This window comes from Halictus rubicundus, chromosome 1, assembly GCF_050948215.1.
Source record: "Halictus rubicundus isolate RS-2024b chromosome 1, iyHalRubi1_principal, whole genome shotgun sequence".
NCBI lineage: Eukaryota > Metazoa > Arthropoda > Insecta > Hymenoptera > Halictidae > Halictus > Halictus rubicundus.
In genome coordinates, this window is record NC_135149.1 from 1,273,219 (window position 1) to 1,296,758 (window position 23,540).

At 47.3% G+C, this 23,540-nt stretch overlaps 1 protein-coding gene across 6 annotated transcripts in view; it reads left to right on the forward strand.

The window, feature by feature from the left end:
- Camta (Calmodulin-binding transcription activator) overlaps positions 1-23,540 on the forward strand; it is a 76,024-nt gene that overhangs the window by 19,101 nt on the left and 33,383 nt on the right. For 4 of the 6 annotated variants that reach the window (XM_076804454.1, XM_076804366.1, XM_076804402.1 and 1 more), the window contains exons 2-4: positions 3,471-3,942; positions 6,963-7,248; positions 23,070-23,161. In XM_076804454.1, the coding sequence (XP_076660569.1) occupies positions 3,706-3,942; positions 6,963-7,248; positions 23,070-23,161 (615 nt within the window). In that variant the 5' untranslated portion in view covers positions 3,471-3,705. Of the gene's footprint in view, positions 1-3,470; positions 3,943-6,962; positions 7,249-18,699; positions 20,924-23,069; positions 23,162-23,540 lie in introns of those variants that run through there. The other 2 variants (XM_076804529.1, XM_076804559.1) reach the window with 2 other exon arrangements.

The window sequence follows — 23,540 nt, forward strand, 5'->3', positions numbered from 1 at the left end:
AGTTATATTGGTTGAAATAAACTTCAGCAGAAAATAAAATTAGATTTTCAAATAAAAATTAAAGGTACGACATTAAAGATCAGCATCGCACCTCTAATCCGTATCTATAATATAATAAACCTGCATTTTATTAGTAGTGTTTCTTGACCAAAACGCTTTATTGCGTTTGCATTATAAAATCGGATATTTCATATGCAGCAACCTACCAGTAAAACACTCTGTATTGTTGATGATTGTATTGTTCGATTTGTATTGTCCGTGTTAATGCAGACTAACGACGCGATAATATGAATAATTGACTTCGCGGGCTTCGGCGACTTCACCTTTCCATTCATTCAATGAGGAGTTCACTTCGAGTTGTTGGGTGAACAGGTTAGCTCTCCTGTCGATCGATAAATTTACAAATGTAGGACACCGAGGCGTGTTGACAACGATTAAATAAACTTGTCTTGCTGAACGAACGCGATTACCAAAAACAGATTGCGCCGGATCTGCATTGATTCAATTAATTTGCGTTGGGACGTTCTTACCCGGTTGTCCTCCTCTGGGAGAACTGTTTCAATTGTGGTGATCAGTGGTGAATTTATTCGATGCTTGATTAACAGTATAAACTGCAAGATTCTGAACGATTTTATTCATTTCTGACAAAAATTAGTGCAATTTAAGCAGAGAAATTAATCGTGTAAGTCACATAATAAATGATTGGAAAATATCGGTACACTATTTTAAAGTTGATAAAATTATCGAAGAAAGTGTGAAGTGTCTGTCTGGCTCCTGTCTGTTGTAATCGATGCAGAAAAATGAAATTTTTCATAAAGAACCGCATAGTTACAAAGGGTTACAAAATGGAGCTTAGAAATATTTTTTAAATAGTAGTTCCAAAAGAGATTATTATTCCTATGGGTGAATGGTTGATTCAGAACTAAAATTCCTGCTGGTATTAAAAAAATTCACTAAGCAATCCTCAGCTATAAATTATAGATCTCCAAAATCTCTAATATTAGGTTCCAAAAATTCGTTTCGCTTTTGATTAATGCAGCACAATGCGCAATAATTTTCCAAGAAGGCAAATAATGGGGATAAAGGAAGCTTAGGAAAGAATGAAACATTAACAAACAGATGTTACGAATAAATATAATCGCTTGTTAAAAATTTCTCACTTTTGTACATCAGATTGTAACCCTGAAGAATAATATTCTAAATGAGCGAGATGAGCATTAGGGATGATGTTTGTGTTTCCACCACAGACTTGAAGAGTCTCATAGGTCTCAGTGCAATAGAACGTAATCGAGATAGGCGAGCAATCGAGCCGCAATATTAAATATTGATCCCGGAGAATCGAGTGGCAAGCGAAGGGGAACAGAGTATAGCAGAAATTTCTGTTTCGAAAATATCCTTCGCCGTGGACCGACTAGATAAAAAGAAAACTCTGGCAGCATCTTCCAACCGATTGTTCCGTCGACTAATTTTGAGTCCTTGGTCTGATCTGGTCGCGATGGAACCGCGCGCGCGCGCTCGCGCGGGGTAAAACAACTCCGCCTCGGTTCTCGGTTTTACTGGCTGTATCTATGATAATGGCTGCCAAGAGAGTCGAATGCACGATAATGGCTGCCAACTAGAATCAAGCTCGCCGAAGCCAGCCCGGCTACTATGACAGTCATGAAAAATAGAATCGCAACCACTTGGACCACGGGCACGGTGTACTTAATCGCGCGCGATCATTTCCGCATTCGCGGCACGACGCTCAAACGTGACCGATCGTTTTTCAATTAACCCGCGTGTACGAGACCATACTCCCGCATTGCCCTAAAGGCTCCCACAGGCCTGCGAGAGGGTCTTAAATCTCCCACTTCCAAGGGAAGACTTTCTATCTTGGGAGCTTCTGAATTTGCGCGAGTACTATTCTTGATCACTGTGTGAGATATTTAAACGAACTAAAATGGAAACTGTAGCCGTTCCTTCGGTCTACTTTGTGTGATTCTTTCAAAATATTGGAGTGATAGTTGCGGGTAGGAAAAATTATTTTGTGTCGTTCGAGGAACATCTCACTTTCTACCTGGGGGAGTGATAGGTTGATTTTGTGAGTACTTTTCTTGATCACCCTATGAAACAGTGAAATGAATCAAAGCGGAAATAGCTACTGCATATTGGGTTCACTTCGTGGAATTTTTTCAAAATTTTCGGGTTAGGGTTAGGGGTAGAAACAAATTATTTTATTTCATCCGGGTTTATTTGTCAAAAAAGAAATTGAAACACGGTCGAGTATGTAAGAATTTTATGGAATCGTTTAAAATCCGTAAACCGAGGAAGAGAATTGCATAAAGGACAGTAGAAACGGGGTTGCAAAGGGGCGGATTAAATATGTAACTACTACGTACGGGTTTTAATTACTCTGTAATTTGATTGACACAGTCCCGAGATCTCCATCTAGCTATAGGTACATGATTATTTCAATTCGAACCAACCATAGTCTCGTAATCCGCGAGTTTTGGATACCGGACGCCCTCGCGTGCCCAAGATTACGAATCCCGCGACATTATTTGGAGCGGTTTCAACTGGTTTTAGCCGCGCGGCCATTCGTTTCTTATTTTTGCAGGCAATCCATCATGACTGCGCGAAATCCCCCGTGACAACTCTCCATTAATGTATTCCGTGTCCCGGGATTTTTTGCGGTCTCCTATGCTGCTCCCTTTAATCGTTTCGTTATCAGATCTAGAGGCGGAGAAAGATAGGTAGATAGATAGAAAGAGAGAGAGAGAGAGAGAGAGAGAGAGAGAGAAAGGTACGGTGGGAGTTGAAAAGAATCAAGTAGAAAAAGAGGTGGCGGACTGTCACGTTCATCCGACTTCGGCCGAATGACTTCATTAGATCGACCGGTTGTACTCGATCGCTCGTAAACCCCGTTCGTTTGTCCGTTCGTATAATCAAGCTCGCCGAAAGAGACCGAGCATTTAACGGGTCCCCGGCTCCTGTGAAGAAGGCGGCGGCGGCGGCGGCAGCAATCGTGCTGTCTGTGCGAAATCAAACATTAACGAGCCTCGGCTTCTTCCTCGCGTGCAATCGCCAAAGCAAATATCCTCTGCCTCGGAATCGGTTCACCGGGCTTTCCCGTTCGGTCGGTTACCTTGCGGGGATGTTTACAACTCGTCAGGAAGGGGTTCACTCGAAAATCGTTCGATCGTACTTGGGGTGGTCCGGGCGTGAATAAAAAGAAAAAAGAAGGAAGAAAAGAGTCGAGGAAGTCCGCGTTTAGTTTGTGGAGGAATGGGCGACTAAAAAAATAATCCCATCGATTTGCCTTCCGAGAGAAGCCACGCCGCGACGCGACGCGACGCGACGCGTTCCGGTGACACGAGGGCTCGCAAGAGGGAGAGAAGGCCGCGCGCGGCGCGAAATAGGATGGAGGTAGGATCATCCTTTAAGACGACAGCTTTAATATCGGCCTGGTGTCTTGGTGTGCGTGTGTACAGGAGGAGCAGGTGGCAGCAATCGCGCTGGAGCTTTAAGAACCGAGGGCCGGAGGCTGGAGAACGCATTTCCTGTCGGTTACTTGGATCAAGCCAGGGACGAGGACCGTTTTCGTGCAGCCTCTCTCTTTGTGTGTTTGTGCGTCGGGGTGTCGCGTGTCGTGTGCACCCTATACACGATTATCTGTACGACGTCGGTGTGTGACGGCCGCAGGACAATCCCGAGGAAAGCCGGCCGATGATGCGGCAAGTGGTCGTGCTGGAGCCGGCTGGAAGCGTTCTGGTGATCAGACAGACTTCCCTGGGCGGCGGCGTCACCAACGGCAACACCAATTCCAACGCCGGATCCAATAACGGTCACGAGACCCATGGGCTCGCCAATCACGCCGCCGGCTCCACCATCGCCTCCAATGATCACAATCAGAACCGTATCGTCGTCGTACGATCGTCCTCCTCGACCTGCATGACCACCACGGTGAGTCGATTATGTCGTTGCAAGGCCGCCCGTGAGCGGATACCATTCAAACTGTTCCGAAAATAACCGGTCAACCCTCGTCCCTACCTGATTTCCATAATTTAACCCTTTGGACAGCGGACCATTCTTGTAACTGTAACACAATGTTCACAATGCTCAACACTGATCCATGGACCGATTTTTTAGCAATTTTTTGAACATATTTCTGAAGGTACTTCTTGTAAACCCATTTATCTCTCTGTTGTTTCGAACGTAAAGGCTATTCATTTTAATTGCCAGAACTTGAGTAATTGCACGACGATTTTCATACCGTGGCACAGTGTGACGAATGGCCTTTTTAGCTGGACAAAATTCACTTTCAAATAAACAAAAACTAACTGTGCTAACATAATCTAAAATAACCATATATTAAAACCCTTGAATATTAAAACTTAAAATTCTTTTGTTGTATGTTTACAGAGCGTGTAAACTTCACCTAACAGACGAACACCTAACCTATAAATGAATGGGCACATTTCCATACGCGCTAGAAATATGTTAAAATGTACTAAGGAGTGTTTAAATTTCCTATATATGATGGATATAACATTTCAAAACATGTATTTTCACTTTAGTAATTCCAAATTATCGATAACATTCCTCTATTTTTGTAAATTAAGTGTCAAAGACGGTACTTATTTTTCCACAGAAACGCCCATGTTACTACTCTTCGTTAATGAATTAGTATATGCGCCACGTCGCTCCACGCGATGATTTTTACATATAATTCTTCGTAGAGATTCTCTACTTTATTTTAATACCAAAATTGGCTTGCAGAATGTTGCAGAACTATACTAATTTTTACAATGAAGTTACGTCGTTTTACGTACACGCTCGTGACAATCATAGCTCGGGCCGGGCGTTTCGAACGCCGCCGATGCCGATTGCCGTCGCCAGTTAGCGGTTTCATTAGTCTACTCGTTGAAACCTATGGATTGGTCTCATTCATTGTATATTGAAGGAATAAACAATGATAAGATCCCCGAGTTTTGCTCTGAACTTTCTTCGTATGAAAATTCGTTTCTGCAGTCTTAGAGCGATCAGCGTGTAGTGTGTGTACATCTCCCTTGCGTTTTTCTTATATCTTTCAGTTTCGTTATTTTTATCGTTGTTCTTCTTTTATTGTTATTGTTATAATTACTGTGATTATTGTTAGTGTTTTATTTGTTACGTTATTACTTTATACGTGAAAACGTTATAACAAAATATTCCTTAGATATAATCAGGTACGTTGAATCAAAACATTTCATCCCTTATAAAAATTATGAAAAGTTTAAATAGGAAATACAAATTTTTAGATTAATCTAATCAAATTGGTATAAATAACATAAGCTTATACTAAACCAAAGAATAATTCTTTCCCGTTAGAATATGTCTGAATCTCCAAAAAGTAACATTTACTATAATTTTTCCAAAATTACATTCTTTTTGTCCATAATTAAAAATTACGTCTTCTCTGATAATGTCTAGTACTTGTTAAATCATTCTGTGTTACATAGGTCCATTACCAACTTTGTTGTATTTTATATTTAATTATAAATCACTTAAAATATATTGTTTAATTAACAAAAACCAACTAAATGTTGTAAAAAATTAATAATTATTCATATTTTATACAACTGTAAACACATTAATCGATAAATATAGAAAAATAAGCGATTTAGAATTTTGTCCACTTAAAAAGGCCATTCGTCACGCTGTGCGTGGGGTCAAAATAAACCCTGGCGCCATCGACGAAGGGCTAATCCTTACAGTGCCGATATAACATTGTTGGCAATATTTTTAAAAGCGGCTGACAAAATTTTTATAAATATAATTGTCGCGAATAGACTGCGGAGTTTTATTCAAAATAAAAATTGTCTGCATTCATCTCAAGCTGCAGGAGATGCATTCATTCCTTTTCTCAATGATTTTACTAAGCTAAAAGTAATGCGACATGTTTAAATACTTTAAAAATGTCTGCTGGCTTCGAGGGTTTCGAGGGTTGAGATCGATATTGTAACAGTTTTCGAGGCCCGGTTTGCGGACACCGAGCTGAATCAAATTCGATTTTCCCATTGGACGACTTCCGTTACGCTACGCGACACCCCATTCAGCTCATTCGAACACCACGCTCTGTTTCTTTCTGTCCATGACTCTCTAGCAATTTAACTCCCTGTCATTAACTCGGAGCTCGCGGCAGTAGGCTGTCGTATAAACGAACACCGTAGTATAGTCGTCTTTAGCGGCGGAAGGGGTTCGAATAGCTACATGGATTTTTCTTCAACGCATTCGACGGTCGACGAATGGAAGTGCAATTAGAATCTAACGACCGACATCCGATTACTACGGTCTGTTTCATGCCTCGAATTCAAAGGAGTGTTTCTAAGCTAGAACGAAATTGATCTTTTCACACTCCTGCGAAGAATTGGAAATTCAGGTGTAACAGTTTATTCCATGTTCGACCGATCGATTTCGAACTCGACGTATATACCTTCGACATACTCTATAACTACGGTGAAATAAAAATCAATTTTCTGTTCCAATTTTACAGACCGCGAGAGCTTAAAAGAGGCGAGAAAATCGTTCGGAACACTTTACAATGCTGCCATTCTTTTAATATTTTATTTTTCTACGGTTGTCGTCGCACCTACAGCGATAAGTGTGCTGGAAATATACACGGAGTTTGCACTCGATCCATCGACTAGATCATGCTTTACCGCGTCGAGTAAACGTTGAGACATCGCAATCTCTAAGTGAAAATAGATCGAACTCTTCTGTAACGCGTTCAATTTTCATTATACTTCCGCTAAAAAAAAATTCGTGGACATTGCAGAGACATAGACGAAGTCGCCCATGGAAATTACATCGCGGAGAAGTTTGCCAGTTTGATGGTAAAAAATTGTTTTAACAGCCCCTCCCCTGCGCAGCGTCGGATGGTGCTGCACGTTTGTCTGACGATTCTTTACGACTTTAGAGCGGTTCTCGCGTCTTTTTGCCAGGCGGACAATCACGTGTCGGCGAACGGGAACGGCAACGTGAACGTGAACGTGAACGCCACCCTGAACGGTAACACCGTCGTCGGCAAGTCGTCGTCGAAGGTCGGGGTTGCCGGGGGTGGCTCAAAGTCGAGCGAAAGGAACGATCATCTGAGGAACGATCACAAGAGCCAGGAGGGGATCGGAACCGGCGAATCGAACGCTGGATGTCGTCCAAGGACGAGCAAGGAAGCCGCTCACGAGAACGTCTCCTTAGACAGGAAGCTCGATGGCGCGGATCCCATCTCCGGTAAGTACTTCCGCCGTTACTCTGCTTTTACCTTTGACGGACCGGCCGATCCCGCCGTGAATTATTTATCCTGGCCCGTCATCGGCCCGCTGCCTAGCAGCCAGTCATTTTCTTTGCTCCTCGTGCACTCTACGACGAGTCCGAAAATAACGGCTCAAAATTGCTACGCAAAAGTCTCCGTCAAAACTCCGACAGGTAACCTTTATTCTAATTGTCACGAAGAAACGAAAATTTACAACTATACCGTTCTAAAAAATTCAAGGAACACTCAGTGTTACAGGAGACAAAATTGTCGATCTTTAATCTCCTGTAAGTTTCTGTAAAATGGTCTTCAAGTATTCTATCTGTCTCCACCTGTGCTATTTTAAAGGAACGAGGGTGAAGTTTCAGGGTAAATTCTCTGCCTTCATGTCCCTGAACTAAATTTTTAACTAACTTTTTCGTTACAAAACCGAGAGACGAAGCTGTTTTTCTCGATTTGAAGATTTACAAATTCATGCAACTGATCGAAATAAAATCGTAACTGGAACGAGCACCAGTTGGAAGTTTCGGGGGTTCGTGACCGGTTTGCCCGGGATGAAGGTTCCTCATAACGGTTCGAACGAGATCGATATTGTAGTTTTGCGAAGTTACGACTTCACGTCGTCGTTCACCTTCGATCGCAACGGTTCCGGCAATCCGATTCCGATTATCCTCGGCAGACGAGTGCAACCGCGTTGATTGGAGGAAATGGGGCATTGTTTCTCCGGGGGTAGTTTTATAGCAATTCCACGGGGGTAGCAGAAACCGTGCACGCGAGCCTGCGAAACGCTTTTTCCTCGGGGTATTTCCTTTAAACAGCATTTTATTTTCGCGTTACACCGAGCCACGACGGCGAGGTATTGGAAACACGGGCTGGCCGCTCGGAGGAATAATTCTGGACTGGAAATAACTTCTCGCGAATTCGAGGAGAGGAACTCTAATAAAAGTTCCCGGGCAATTGGATCTCTCTCGTGACGACGGTGTACCTCATTTTATGAACCAGCAGATTAATTAAGATGATAAAACAAAGCAGAAGTTGCGCTCGGCGTCTGATGGCACGACACAGAGAGAGAGAGAGAGAAAGAGAGAAAAGGCCGTGTGATTTTAAAGTTTCAAACGCGAGCTTGGCTATAACGACCATCACGACGACAACGACGACTACGACGCCATTTTGGAGCAGCTTCTTCGACGAACTGTTTTGTTGTGTGTTGGTAGACGTATATTTCTGGCCAACTCGCGATATCCGTTTGGATATCGAGGAATTGCGAATTCCGTGGGTGAAGCGGAGTTACCGGTGCACCGGCGCGGCGGCGGCGCGCTCTTTAATTTCGTCCCCTTTAAGTCACGCATCTAAATTTCAAATGAGCCCCTCATCGATCGAATTTCGTTCGGAATCAAAACTATTTAAGCCCGCATGAATTATACATAGTTTGCGTTAACTTCTACGACGGGGGGAAACAATTACTCGTGCCTCGTATTAATGAATTTTGAGCGTCGCGGCGGGTGGCGAGTGTGTCGTATCAGCCGTACAGTTTGCGACGGAATTATGCCTGCGAATTTCGCCGGGAAAAACTCCGCTGTGCTCTACGCTATACTACGCTACGCTATGCTGTCTCGCGAGGAACCGTCGGGATCGCGTCAATTGCTTTTGTAGTGACCCTTTGCACTCGGAGAACTCTCTGGATCGTCTACCAGTAATTCGAACTCGTCCGGAAATAGTGAGTCGCGCATTCTTTTGTATGAAACACATTTTCGACTTGTCAGAATTATTGACAGAAGAAACAACACACTTTCACACTTTGACAATTTTTATTTTGCATACAGGCCTGCGGTTTTGTTTACATGTCTGTCACACATCTGTGACATACACAAATAGCGGTAGGGAACCTGTTAAAAAGGATGTTACATCCTTTGGAAATAAACAACAGTAAACAGTAATCCAAACAAAGGATGTTTACGTCACTGTAAGGAGACACTCATCGCCCCATCAGCGATAACTTTCATTATCTTCGGCACATCCGAGTACAATGTTCATTTCTCCCTCTCGAACACAAAGATGAAACCGGAACAAATTTTGTGTTCTATGAATTATGAAGAATCTTTTCGTGTTCCCTCGGAGAGGACATTCGAGTCTCTATCTAGATTTACGATTTAGCGAGGAGAGCACATCCGAGTGCGAAGGGTTGAAAATAAGGAACGGAACAAAGGGGTTCATCGTTACGCATCAAAGTTGAGTCACTCGAAAAGTCCGGGAATCTGGTTAAACTTTCGCGAGGAAAAAAGGATCCATTACCGAGAGACCTACTCGAAACTTTTTCTCTTCTCTTTAATCCGTCACTAGCTAGCTAAAGAAGGCTAGACAGCTAGAAAGGGAGAGAGAGAGAGAGAGAGAGAGAGAGAGGGCGTATAATTTTACTTGGCTTCTGCTTTTCTTCCTTTTTTTCTCCGGAGCTTTTAATATTTTTTTTTTCCCGCGCCAGAAACACCGACGTCACGTGTTCCTCCATTCTGTCGCCGTCAAACGCCACCCTCTTTATCGCTCGGCTCTCTCCCCGTCCCCAGAATTGAATATATGCACGCGGTTATGCATATGCAGGCCTAGTTACGCGCCGCGGCAGAAATACACGGTCGGTTCAATTCTTTCGGAAACATTTTCCGAGCGGTTTCGCCCGTGTTTTCTCCGCTTTGGATCGCGGAAACACCGGCGCAGCGCGTCGGTGCTCGGGGGTGAGCTGTCAAGGGGGTTGCAAAACCGGGGGTTGATCCAGATGACAGCGCGGCTAGACACGAACTATCGGAAAACACATGACATTATAACCTTTCCCGGTACGGGGACAATCGCGGAAGTTTTTCGGTGGAGAGGGTGCTACGGAAAGTGAGTGAGAGAGAGTGAGTGAGAGAGAGAGAGAGAGAGAGAGATGAAGCGAGAGAGAGAGAGATGAAGCGAGAGAGGGAAAATGTTCTACCTCCGTAACGAAACGCCAAGAGCTATTTGCGTCGAGAGGAGAAGGGGGGAGGGGGCGTTGGAGAGAGAAAAAAATGTTTTGCTTCGAATCTGCACGCATGCAGGTCCGCGTATAATGCTTTTACAGAAAGTAGGACAGGCCGTTTCGATCTTGAAACCAACCCTCCTCTCTCGCTCGCTCTTCGACACACACACTCTCTTTCTCTCTCTCTTTTTCTCTTGCACTCTCCTCTCGTTAGAATTTCACGATCCGATGCGTTTTCGACGCGGTGCACGCGTCGTGCAAAATATCCGCGACTAGACTAATCCTCTACAACCAGGAAAACGCAAGGAGCCAAGCGCAAGGGGTGCAGCACGAGTCGATACTGACACGAATTCCCACGCGATCGAGCTTTCGTCGCAGTTGCTAACTTCCGCGTGAAGTTTCGCCGCGAGGTTCGCATTCGGGTCTCTTGAAAACTGGCGTCACCAGCTGACGATCCCTTATCGGCTCTGTTCATGATCCTCGGAATCCATTGCACGAGCTCGATCATTGTACAAATCGAAAAGTCAAGTCCAAAGAGAAGCTACAGAATTTTAACCAGAGCCAGAAGCGTTTTTCTTCTTCCAATGGCGAGTTCGGCCTCTATTCCGACAAAACTGAAATTCAAACGGTTAAAGGAAAAATTAATTTTCGTAACAGACACTGAAGAATAAGCTTAGTTCGTTATACTATTTTCTTGCTCAGTATTCATTGTAGTATGGCCAGTCATTGTTGTATGGTAATTTGGTAGTATGGTCTATTGTCCGTTTCCATAATTGAACATTCCAAGAATTGTTCTTTGCCATAACGCTTGGCGGTTGATCGCGCGACCCGGTCCAAATTCGACGACTCTGCTCCAGGAGCGAGAGTCTCGTTTTCCTGCATCGATCCCGGGGATTCAAGGTTCCCGGTCCTCGGGCCGATCGATCATCCCGTTGTTCGGGGCGGTTATCCTGGGACAGCTGTGCCCGGCGAACAACTGTATTTCCCGTCCGGAAACCATTGTTAAACAGGTTGTCTTCCTTATCGACTGGTGCCGCGACCCAGTTCGAGCGTGTTTCCAGGAGGCAGCTCTCCGGGCTCTCTCCATCGGAGCAAGAGAGCAACCCCCGAAAGAAGTGCACCCTGGCGGGTAAGCCCCGATGGGGATAATTCCTAGTTCCGGCGATATCCGCCAGAGCGGCGATTCTGTCAGCTCTGGTTGTATACACCTTTTCCTCTTCTGCATGGGCAGGGCGAAGGAGAGCGCACACAGATGCGAGTCTGCACACGATTTTTCAGTCCTCCAAGGATCCACGTTCTATCGATCAGCCCGGCGATCTCTTTCCTGAAGGACAAACCCAGCGAAGGCTAGCAATCGCGTCTAGATCTTAGATCGTAATTTTCCCCGGGCCGAGACAACCGCCGCCGACTGATCGTCGGAATTTAGTGGTCGGCACCCAGAAATTACTATCACGTGCGAGCGCAGGAATGCATCCTCGGGATCGAGGGCGTCGCTGGTTGGCTGCCTCTCCGCACCTATATACGGCCGGAGAGAGCCTAGCTACGACTATCCTCGCCTATCCCCGTCTATCCTGACCTATCCGATTGCCGCTGACTAGAGTAGGTATCGACCCCTCGAGGAGGCACCTTTTTCTTTTCTACAGACCTCGTCCGCACAGCCCCTCGAGCCTCTCCTAGAAGATCTCACCCCACGATCGCTTTTTCCAGCGAAATCTCATCGGCGTCCTTAGCCGATCCTCTTTCAAGACCCTCTTTTCTCACCCCCAATCTCTCCCGCCGTCTTCGTCGTTTCCCTTTCGTCTTTCGTTCAGGTTCGACTTCATTCGTTTATTTTCGCTCTCTCCCTCTCTCTTTCTCTCTCTCTCCTCTCTCTCTCTCTCTCTCTCTCTCTCTCTCTCTCTCTCTCTCTCTCTCTCGGGGATCCAAATTCTAGAACGCTGCGTTTAACGACTGTACACTACGACTTAGCTGTTAAACGCGGGTCTCGTGGTCCCTGGCAGGAAGTACCGAAGCAACTCGACGAATCCGAGCACGAGCTCCTTCAGACCGGGCGATCTTATTGATTGTCTTAGCTTTCCTGCCGTCACGCTCTATCCCTCTCTCTCTCTCTCTCTGTCTCACTCTCTCTTGCTCTGTGTCTCAGTCTCTCTCTATCCCTTTCACTATACCGTTCCTTGTCTGGCTCGGAACGGAACACTTATACAGAGACCGCTTCGGTTCTCTTTCTGTCCCCTTTTGGCCCGCGCTGGGATAGGTACACGGAACTCTCTTTTCCTCTCTCTCTCTCTCTTGGCCCCACCCCCGGGACTACTTTTCTTCCCCACCTCGTCTCGAAGACTCTCATTCTCGGTGTGCCCCAACTCCTCCTCCTTCTCCTCTCGTTCCTCTTGTTTTCTCCTTCTGGATGGCTCGTCGAGCTATCGTCGTCGGCGACTAACGACCGGCGACTTACGTGTCCGGCTAACTTTGCCCCCGTGTTCGTCGAAACGAAGACCGATCTACGTGATAAAGGAACAAGAGGAGGCCTCTCTCTACGTCCTCCCCCCCCCCCCCCGGTTTAGGGATAAAGGGGCAAGGGATCGAAGAAGGATGGCGGAAAAAGGGGGAGAGAGAGAAAGAGAGAGAGAAAGAGAGAGAGAGAGAGAGAACATAGAGCGGGGGAGAGGGAGATAGTTGGACAGGAGCCTCTGCCAACGTTCTATTTAAAGCCGTGGGGGTAGCAGCAGCAAGCTGACTGGTAATTTACGAGCTTATACCAAAAAGTTGGACACCTTGGGGATGGCTCCGCACTTTGACACGTGACCCAGTTTTATCGAGTTACGTAATTGATCGCCTCGCGCTTGCCCCGTCGTCTGCATCGCGAAATCCACGGACCTCCACGGTGTTTCTCTTTCTTCCCCTCTAATTTTTTCATTCATTACCCAGCCTCCTTTCCCCGCATTGTCGTTTGTTATTGTTCGTCCCTGCCCCTTTGATCGCGGTAATCCCGAGATCCCAAACTCACCCCCTCCCCCCTCCCCCTCTTTTGCTTTTCTTCGGTTTAATTTCTCTTCCGGCACGGCCGTTTCTCCGGCTCTTTGTTTCCGTCGACGGGTTTTCTTTTGCCGTTCCGCGCGGGCAATTGCACAGAGTACCGTGTAACCAGTCGATCATCCGAATCTGGCCGGCAATCAAATCCGATTAACGTGTGTCCAATTTCGTTAAGTGACTTCCGGCGAGCCTCTCGTCCCGAGTTTTCGTAGTTCGGCGCCCGTTGAAAGAGAAGCGAAAAAAGAATAGAACGGTTCTGGTTAATTCGAATCGTTTCGCGATTCTTTGAGACTGTTAGACAAAGAGACTATGTGTACTGTAGGGTGGCGAGCGAACGACGCCACATGACACTGTTAATTATATAAAATAGAAATTGATTTGGAACAAAGAGAAATTTTTAACTTATTAGAGTCGTTAACTCTGTGCGTTACAATATGGAGTTAGACTCGTGACGAAGAATTAGAACAAATTAATTAAACAAGCGTGCTATTAATTTCCTCTAAGTCGAAAAAAGATTTTGCTGTCATCGATATTTAATCGTTGGAGAAACAATAGGCACACAATAGATATTAAATTCGTCTTTCTTCTGGAAGCTTTCACACGATGAAAAAGTTGTACAGGGACCTCGAAATGGTCACTGTGTCTTGCAATGAATGCAGACAACTTTTATTTTGCATAAAGGTCCGCAAAGATCGGATATAAGCCTGTGCCCCTTTCAGTCTATCCGAATGAAGCATTATCTTACGAAGAAACCAAATTGTAACCTATTTCATGACACGAACATTTTTGTATTAATTCCAGCTATTTCATAGAAAACGACCCACTGCGCGACGGGTCTATATATGTCGCGTTTAACACACGAGGGAAGAAGACCTTTGGGTTATTAGCCCTTTCAGTTTCGCGTGCTGACCTAAATAACACGCGCGGCCCGGCGTCTCAAAATCCGCGTGACATACTGATCTCGGAAATACGATTCCTCGGCCGCTAATTTCCAGTTACGGGCCGAGCCCATTGTCCCGAAGATTCGAAATTCCCGGTTGTAATCCCGTGAATTATAGAACCATAAATCCCCGTTACGAAACAATTAGGAGGTCCCTTCGAAGAGAGGCGAAAGCCAGCGGGGGCGGATTTATAGTTGTTGATTCGGCCCCCGGCACGTTCGGCTCGGTTGTACACGCGCACGCACGCAGGAAGGGAAGTTTCGTTGTCAAAACGTTAATGCGAGCACCGGAACGCCGGCATTCTTCTCCGGCCAAAAGCGATAAATCCGGCCGCGAACGAATTCAGCTGCGTGTAACCGTTCCATTTCGACGGTCGCTCGCAAATCATCAAGCCGCTGCTGTGCTGCACTCTCGCTGCACTCGCGGCTGGACGGCGGGCGCGATACCAAAAATTTGTTGGCGGTCCGGACCAACGGAGAAACAATGGCAATCATTTTATGCGCCGTGCTGAGACACGAGGAGGCTACGCGGAGACAATGCTGCGATTATGCATTGCACGGTGTCCTTGTTCTTGGAGGAGCTAAAGCATGGCTGAGAATGGGGAGGTCTAATTTTGGAGAAACTCGACCTTTTAGATCTCTGTCATCTCCCGAGTCAATTGGCATACTTCACTGTGGTTATGTCTTCTGCTGTCATGGAGTCTACAAAGTCTCATTTTTCCAATTTGATCAGATGTATCCTTTTCAGTGTAGTTACTTCTTCATCTTCAGCGAAAGAGTTCGCAAATTTTCATTTTTCCAATTTGATCAGATGCATCCTTCAGTGTGGTTGCTTCTTCGTCTTCAGTGAAGGAGTTTACAAGTTCTGATTGTTGATCTCGAGAAAGTGGATTGAAAAATCAGTAAAAGAAAATTTAGATTGGGTCTAAAAGTTGCAAAAGTTCGTCTCCGATTCCTTGTGTTTTAATACGAAATTGGGCACGAGTTTTTGCACTGACCTAATACATGAGGATATGAATGCGTTTAGAACTACGTCATTACCAAGTTTCGAATTAAAAGATAGATAGATAGATAGATAGAGGGAGAGAGAGAGAGAGAGAGAGAGAGAGAGAGAGAGAGATACGTTGGACCAGAAAGGGTTAATAAACAATTTTCAGAAAAGCATGAACAATTTAATTAAAATTATCCCACATTTCCATGAGATTCAATAAGAGGGTCGATCTGAAGAAGCTGGGTCCAAAAATCCGCGAAATGAAACTGATGTGTCCCTCGAATGAGTCTAGCCACGCTATGGAATCGTCGCGTCGGTTCATTTCTGAACGGTCCAATGTCACCGAACGGGATCGCGCCTCGGCAGACATAATCAGGCATAAAAGACTGGAACGGTCTCGAGCTCCGCTTTTTCCCTCGTGAAGAAGCACAGACAGTCTGGCACGCGCGGTGCGCTTTCAATGTCTTATGGTTTGTGGCCCGTTTATCTGAAAATAAGGTCTCGATCCGTCGGGTCTCTTGCAATTGCGCCTCGCATTTCATCGCTCGGGCTGAGGTAAAAAAGCGTGCGCGCGCGAGCGCGAACGCGACATAGAACGTCACGTTCTCGGGGGGTTGGGAAAAAATCCCGGTGAAAAGGGGTGAACATTTTCATCCCATTAGCGGCGACATCGTTACCCGTAGACGACTCCTGCGTGGGTGGTGGCAACGAAGTAGAAGAGGGTGTGGGTTAAGCCTCGCGGATCCACCGCGATCCCAAAATAATAAACAGTGTGCCGTCGATAAATCGTGCGGATGGGTGGCGTGTCACGGGGAGGGTGAGAAGTTGTCCAGCGATTCCGGGCTTATTCGATTCCGTCAGTGAGCTCCTCGTTACGAGATCCGCTCAATTACGAGTTCCTGGATAAATTACGAGCTTATGCGAGAAAATCTACGACCCCGGGAAATCCAACCCCCAACCCCTCGAATACCCGCCGACGCCGCCGCCGTCTGTGTACCTGGCTGCACATGCCGCGCCGTATCTGTGTAAACAGACCGCACACGTTCCCGAAAGCCTAATTCAGACCTAACGGGTTATGCACGCGGATTCACACGTACAGGGGTGCGTCCGGGGGTATGCAGGGTGTGGGTGCGTGAAAGCGCCGCTTAAATCCATATAAATACGCGCCCATGAATCCATCCATTAATCAGATCCGCGATAGGGGGTCTCCGGGCCCGACGCCCGAGTGATTTCAACCCCCGACCACCCCCGTTTCTGCTCGCTCTTCTTCCACGGGGAGTTTTTTTTTTCTCTTCTCTCGACCGTTCCTCTCCCTCTCTATCTCTCTCGTACTTTTTCCCTCTTTCCCACCGACAGCTATATAGAGAGCGATAGAGGGTCCGTTTGCAGGGGTCACTGGGAGATGGCAGCACCTCCATTAAAATTCGACGCGAACCTTCTGCGAGAATCCGATGTATGCTGTGTCATGCCCTGCTTATAGCTCTGTATAGCCTAGCTTGCAAGTCTCCCTCCGCAAAGGGTACGGCTGTCATTGCACACGTGTGGAAAATACGTGTGCAGGCGCGAAGGCAGGCAGCCGGTTATAACCTACGACTCCGGTAGGTTGTGAGCGGAATATGGTTTAGGGGTTCGGAGCTCGGGGGGATGGGGCAGTTGGTCTTTCTCTCTTCTCTCTCTCTCTCTCTCTCTCTCTCTCTCTCTCTCTCTCTGCGCCTATGTGTCCCCGAACGGTAGAGAATCTGTTCAACATTTTTCTCCTCCTCGCCTCGGTCCATCTTCCTTTTTTCTCTCCCTCGGTTGGTCCTTCCTCCAGAGACCGGCTCGACTCTTCCTCGTTTTGTTGGCTTCTCGTGTCGGGAACAATTTCGATTTGTTAACCGGTCGAGGCGGCCCGTTCGAATCTCTCGCGGGGTTCCTCCTCGATTTTTCTTCCCTTTTTTTGTTGTCGAAAGGATGTCGGTAACACGGACACGCAAATATTGATGCTCGCCGGGAAGAACGTTTCCCCATCGGCGTGTCCGTTCGCGAAGGATGTCAGGTGTTCGATAAATGCTGAATCACTGCAATTTTGCATTTTTAAAGTCCTGCACACCATCCCCACACCACCACCACCACCACCACCACCACCACCACCACCGGTCTAGCCTATTTCTCGGACGCCGGAGGAACTTCCCCGGGAAAAAGGAACACGCTCGCTGCGGGGCCGCGTGGCTGTGGGGCCCCCTACCCTTTTTTCCCGATTTCCATCCTCTTTCCCCCTAACCCAGTAGTCTGCTCACTGCTCAACCCCCTTGGAAAGCCGATTTATCACCGAATCAAGCGGCCGCTTTCTACCTCGTCCCAGTTAAACTACCTCGCTAATTAAAAAAAATAGAGAACTTCTGGGATCCGCTGCCGTAGCCGCCGACGTGGCCGGTGGCTCGGTCAGAGTTCATCCTCTTTTCTTCCCCCGCGGCCTGGATACTTTTCGCCCCGGTACTAGCATAATCGGTGGTGTGGTGGTGCCGTTCGTTTTTTTTTCGCCCGGGGACCCGAGGCTCTTTTCCTTGTAAATCCGTAGGCGGTTGTAAAACCGCCGAGAAAGCGAGGGACCACCGTAAGCACGTACGAAAGCGATTCGTTAAACGCTCGTACACACAGAAGTTATCCCGCATGGCTCTGAATGCCGCAGAAGGTCGGATAACAATCGATTATCGTGGCTCGACGGGTCCCCCGGAGCAACAACACTCTGTTGCCAGCGCGCGCGCCACTCCGCTCTGCCCTGCTCTGCTCTGCTCTGCTCTGCTCCGTTTCGAGTCGGCCGGATGATCCTAGACAGGGAAACTACCCCGCTGCCTAGGCTGTCCTAGCTAACAGCAGCGGCAGCAGCAGCCAGAGGTGTGTAGGTTGGAATGTAACGCTTAGGCATTAATTTGCATCCTCGGTAATCCTTAATTTACAACTCCGACGGAGTTTTCCAGGGGGTAGTAGCTAGCATCGGCGGGTTCTCCGCGGAATTGGCTCGGTGTGCACCCCCACAGATGCACCGGGGTGCCCCCACGCACACACGTGCACACGCGCGCACACCTTATCGCCGGGCTGGAACACGTAGAGGCTACCAGGGGGGGTTTGGCGATGGTGGGGATCGTATTGTCGGTGGTGGGGGTACTGGCGATGCGGGGAGGTCCGTGCGGAAGGAGCCTGGAGGGAGTAGAGGGGGCAGGGGAGGATGAGTGAGGGAGTTGGGGAGGGAAGAGAGGGGGTCGGATGTTGAGGAAGGTGCAGCGGACGGTGTGCGGCGGGCGGAGGGTACGAGGGGTCGGGGGAAAAGGGATTCGGCAGACAGGGGCTGTGGCTGGGGCTTGGATAGTCCGACTCTGGCCTCGATGGCGGGGTGGAGAGGGGAGTAAGGGGTGGGGGCTGTGAAATGGCGGAAACCTCCAGTGTGGTAGGGGTAGGGGACAGTCGTGGAAGGACGAAAAGAGGGGCGATGGACGGAGGTCGAGAGTCGCGGGTTGGCTCACTCTGCGGCTCCCGCCGCTCGGGAGCAGACACGCGGGGCCAAAGACTAATTTGAACCTATTTTATTAACAAAACAAAAACATACATATTTGTAAATAACACTAAATAACACGCTAAAATCAACACACTAACAACAACAACGTTCTCCTTCAAAACGAAACGTCTCTCTGTCACCCACTCTACAAAGACAAGATATTTCTGAATCGAAATCAACAACAACCAAAAAAAAAAAAAAAAGAAATTAAGAAAGAAGGAAAGTAAGAACGATATACTCTTAGGCCTCTGTAAAAGCAATAACAACAGCAAACAACATCTACAGCAACAACAAAACAAAATATACAAAAGAACACGGAACGCGAAATACGAGACAAAAAAAAAGTAGATTACTATTTCCAGTCCCTGTATAAAGCCGTTCGTTGCGAAGTCCGGATACGCGTGGAGAAGGACACGAGGATAAGGGATACTTGAGAGAGGAAAGAGGTGAGAGAGAGAGAAACAGAGAAAGAGCGAGTGAGAGTGAGTGAGATAGAAAGAAAGGGAGAGAGAGAAAGTGTGTGTGTGAGAGAGAGACACAGTGAGGGGGTGAGAAGAGAGAGAAAGAGAGAGAGAAAGGTTCGTCTATTTTCGGGAGTTCCCACTGGTTCGCGAGGAAAACGCAGAAGAGTGACACACGAGGGATCGAAGGCCGAAGAACAGAGCACAGCAAGAGGGTACGATTTCGTGGAACCGAGCGACACGAAGGATACAAGGGCCGAGGAAGTCGTGAATATATCGCAGAAACTGCGTATCAGCAACGGGCAAATCTCGTTTTTAAGTTTTCTCTCTATACTCTGTGTGACCCTTACATTATTTTGTCCCTCCGACAGGGACGGGTTCGGTGTTGTAACTTAGGATATAAGAAGAACAAAGAGCTCCGGAACGCACAACAAAACGAAACCAAAACGGAAGGGAAGAGAAAGAGAAAAGAGAAGTCAGAGAGGACAAACGAGAAGGAGGAGAAGAGTGTGTGTGCAAAAAAGAAGTAAAAGAGAAGTGAAGAGAAAAGAGGTCGACGGAGCAAAAGAGAGAGAGAGAAAGAGAAAAAAGAGAGACAGAGAGAGAGAGAGAGAGAGACGGATCCAGGGAAGCGCAAAAGGGCCAAGGACTGAATCGTAACGAGGGAAAGGAAACAAGGTCGAACGGGCTACGAGAAGACCGAGCGGGCAGACGGACGGCCGGGAAAAAGCAACGGGAAGAGAAGAAGGTTTGCGAGAGGGAGCATTGTTCCGGTAGAGAGAGCGTGTATAAAATATTATCGAGGCTACAGTTTTTTATACTAGTACGAGAGGGAGAGCGCGCGTCCTGAGGAGGCACAGAAGAAGAAGAGCAAACGAAGCGTAGCGGAGAGAAAAGAAAAGAGACCAGACAAGGCACGAAAAAGAGGAGAGAAAGAAGAATAGTATAGAGGGTTTTGGAATCTGGTCGCGGGATCGTTTTCCACGCGTCCGACCTCCACGTGTGTTTCTCGCGGCCGTGTTACTAGTCGCGTTGCGCGTGACTCTCTTGTGACTCTCGGCTTCACGTTCTCGTTTCCCTTCTCGCTCCTGTACCTCGTCTTCCGCGCGCGCGTTTTGGCTTGTTGTTCAAGCGTTTTCTCTTGTCGTCGATCGAGAGGATCGCTCTCGGGTAAAATCGGAGAGAGGATATCTCGAAGGGGGAAAGAGAGAGGAGAGCAACTTAGAGCGAGCGAAAGGGAAGAGGGAGACAGTTGTCGACAGGACAAGCTGGCTCGCGTACACGATCCTGCGGGGGATATGCCTTGCCGTTCTAAGGGGAACCACCACCCACGTGCACGAGCCTCACGCAGAGGGCAACGTCAAGCGAGTTGTGTTTCCATCCTAGAACCCGGCAGCAAACTCTCCTGACAAAAGGAGTGCCGTCGCAGCTTGTCACGGTCGTCGGGGATCGCGAGCGCCGACCACTGTCGAGTCGCCATATCAACCGCACGCTCGTCGAAGCGCACGAGGAGCCCGGGGATGCCAGCGAGGGGAGCGCAGCAGCGATCGCGGTTAGCGTACGTTCAAGGACGATGACGATCGGCCACGATCGGTAAGATCCAGGAAGCGGTCGCTCGAACGAGCGCCACGGAAATGGCGGGCTACAATCATTCGAACCCACAGCGTGTCGTCTATCACGCGACCTACCCGACGCCGCTCGCACCAAGTGAGTTCCCGAGAATCGTAGAGAGCCGAAACTAAAGGGCCTTTAGACAGAACTTTGTTGCTCGTGTACGGCAGAACAATTATCGACCATGGCTGACCAGCTCTCTTCACTGAGAACCGCTTCTACTTTATTTCGCATTCTTTCGCTTCTTTACGCTTTACTTTTTCTATTCTATTCTATCCTTTTCTATTCTTTTCTATTTTATCTTTTATCTCTCTCTCTCTCTCTCTCTCTCTCTCTCTATATATATATATATATATATATATATATATATATATATAGTATACGGCACGAGGCTGAACATTTTTTCGTTCTTCGGCTTTCTTTTTTCAGATAGCCTTCTCACGGATGATTTATTATCACGTTGACTGCCACTTGTTCGTGTATCTTTGAAAATTCATTTTGTTCGCAATACAATTGCTTGAACCGAACGTCCTTGGGATTTGTATTATCTAAAAGGGCTCCAGAAGCAATCTCTGTGATAAACTTGTACCCTACAATTTGGATTTCAATGATCAAATTACTTTGATTTTGTGGAATTTTGCCGGGGTGATTGTTCGGCAGCCAACGTGTTATAAATACAGGGTGTACCGCAAATTGTGGTGCGAAAGAACGGTGATTCTACACGCGAAAACAAGTCGAAAAGGAGGAATAACAGTTTTCAGTTTGACGTCTCCTTTTCGAGAAAATCGAGTCTGAAGATCGTCCTAGTATTTGCAGGAAGTGGAAGTGGCTGACCGTGATCAGACGCGTCAACCGATTCCTATCTAATGGTACGCGTATTCTCTGCAACTTCACGTTTGATTGTCTCGAAAACGAGGCGCCGAACGACAAAAAGTTATTCCTTTTTTCGACTTGTTTTTGTACGTAGAATCACCACCCGGCCGATTGTACCAGGATTTTCGGTGCACCCTGTATATTTTCGGTGATACGTTCTCGTTTTTTCTTCGGGGATCGAGAGTGTGCCCCGCTCCCGTCGAAATTGAGATATTACTCATCTTTATATCTGACAAGGCTGCCGGGCCAGCGGGCGCCGCGAAAATTCATAATACGCGCGCGGAAGGTATTGGCAATAAATTACCGCGGAGCCGAGAAAGTGCAGCTGCACTACCGGTGATATCAATAACGCTCTCGTACGGACCGAGAGCCAGGGGCGGTAAACTGACATATTTCAGCCGGGCGGACGGCCGTTTCCTTAATGTCTCGATACGTCGACCAGCGGGCCGGTTGAGTAATTTATTTGGATAATTTGTAGGCGGGCGGCGGGAACAAATTTTTGTCAGGTCCGCACACGGGGATATCCCCGCGTGGGACAAGCCCTGTCGCATTTTTCTACGTCGATGGTTTCCGGTTAATAGCGCCCGGCCAATTGCACCACCACGTGACCCAGAAAATTGAATTACTCGATTGCTGCACTGTTCGTTCAATGAAAAATAATTCTCGTTCGCTCTTCGGGACGGTTCTCTAAAAATAGAAAAACCTTCCCTTGGCTACCCATTTTTTTCTCTTTTTCCACTTTCTCTCTTTTTTCTCTGTCTCTCTTTACTCACACTTTATTATACTAACATACACGCACACACACCCAGACTCTCCACCCCCCCTCTCTCTCTCTCACTCACTCACAAATCAATTACGCATTTGAATTCCTGGAAACGCAACGTTAGGCACGTGAAAAATGCATTACCTTCGTCCGGGTGTCGTTTTCTTGTTCTCGCATAAAGAGAACCGGAGAGGGTGGCAGGCCGAGGGTGGAGGGGGCGAGAGGGAGTCTCGGTTGCGTTCCCTGATCGATAACAGCTTCGATCCGTTGCATATAAACACGTCTAATGATGTGTTATGCAAACGTCTAAGCTTTCGTCGGAATAAATGCGCGAGCACGAATTTACGGTAACTCGCGTGACACGCGGAATGATCAGATTACGGAGCGAGTGCTCGAATGATAGAGTTAACAAAAGCCGGTGTAAACGAAACCCGTCGATGCGAGGGTGGTGGGAGGGGGGGTTGGTCGTTGGGCGTACAGAGGGGCTTGACGCAGGGGTGGGTCGGCGAATATCGAGTTTCCCCCTTGAATATTGGAAGCTGTTCCCCGCGAAATATCCGACGTTCGAGGGCAGCATTTTCATCGCGTCTTTATTGCTCTGTTTAGATGGGGACCCGATAAAACTTCCGGAAAATTTGGAGACCTTGCCGCGGGCCGAGCATTTCCCAACCCAGAGGCACCGATGGAACACCAACGAGGTGAGTCTCGCACGAAACGACGATTCTAATCTGCGAAACAGAAGGAATGCACATAGGAAAAGAAAAAAAAAAAGGAATTAAAACAGGCAAGAGAGAAACGCGATCGCCGACGCGATCGAACACGAGTCAAGCCGCGTGTCGAACGATTTCAATGCGATCGGTGTGTTTCGTTTAATTCGATGCAACGGGACGGTTTGGAAAGAACGGCACGCAATTTCGGTACACCGCGCCGACTCTTTTAAATTGTAAATTCGAGGGCGAAATTAGAGGGTGCCAAATCTGCACGGCCGCTGCTCTATCGAGCGAGAGCTTGTCAGAAAAAGCGCACCACTTGGCGAATTACGTTAAAGAGTACCGCATCTACCGGCGGTATCTGTTA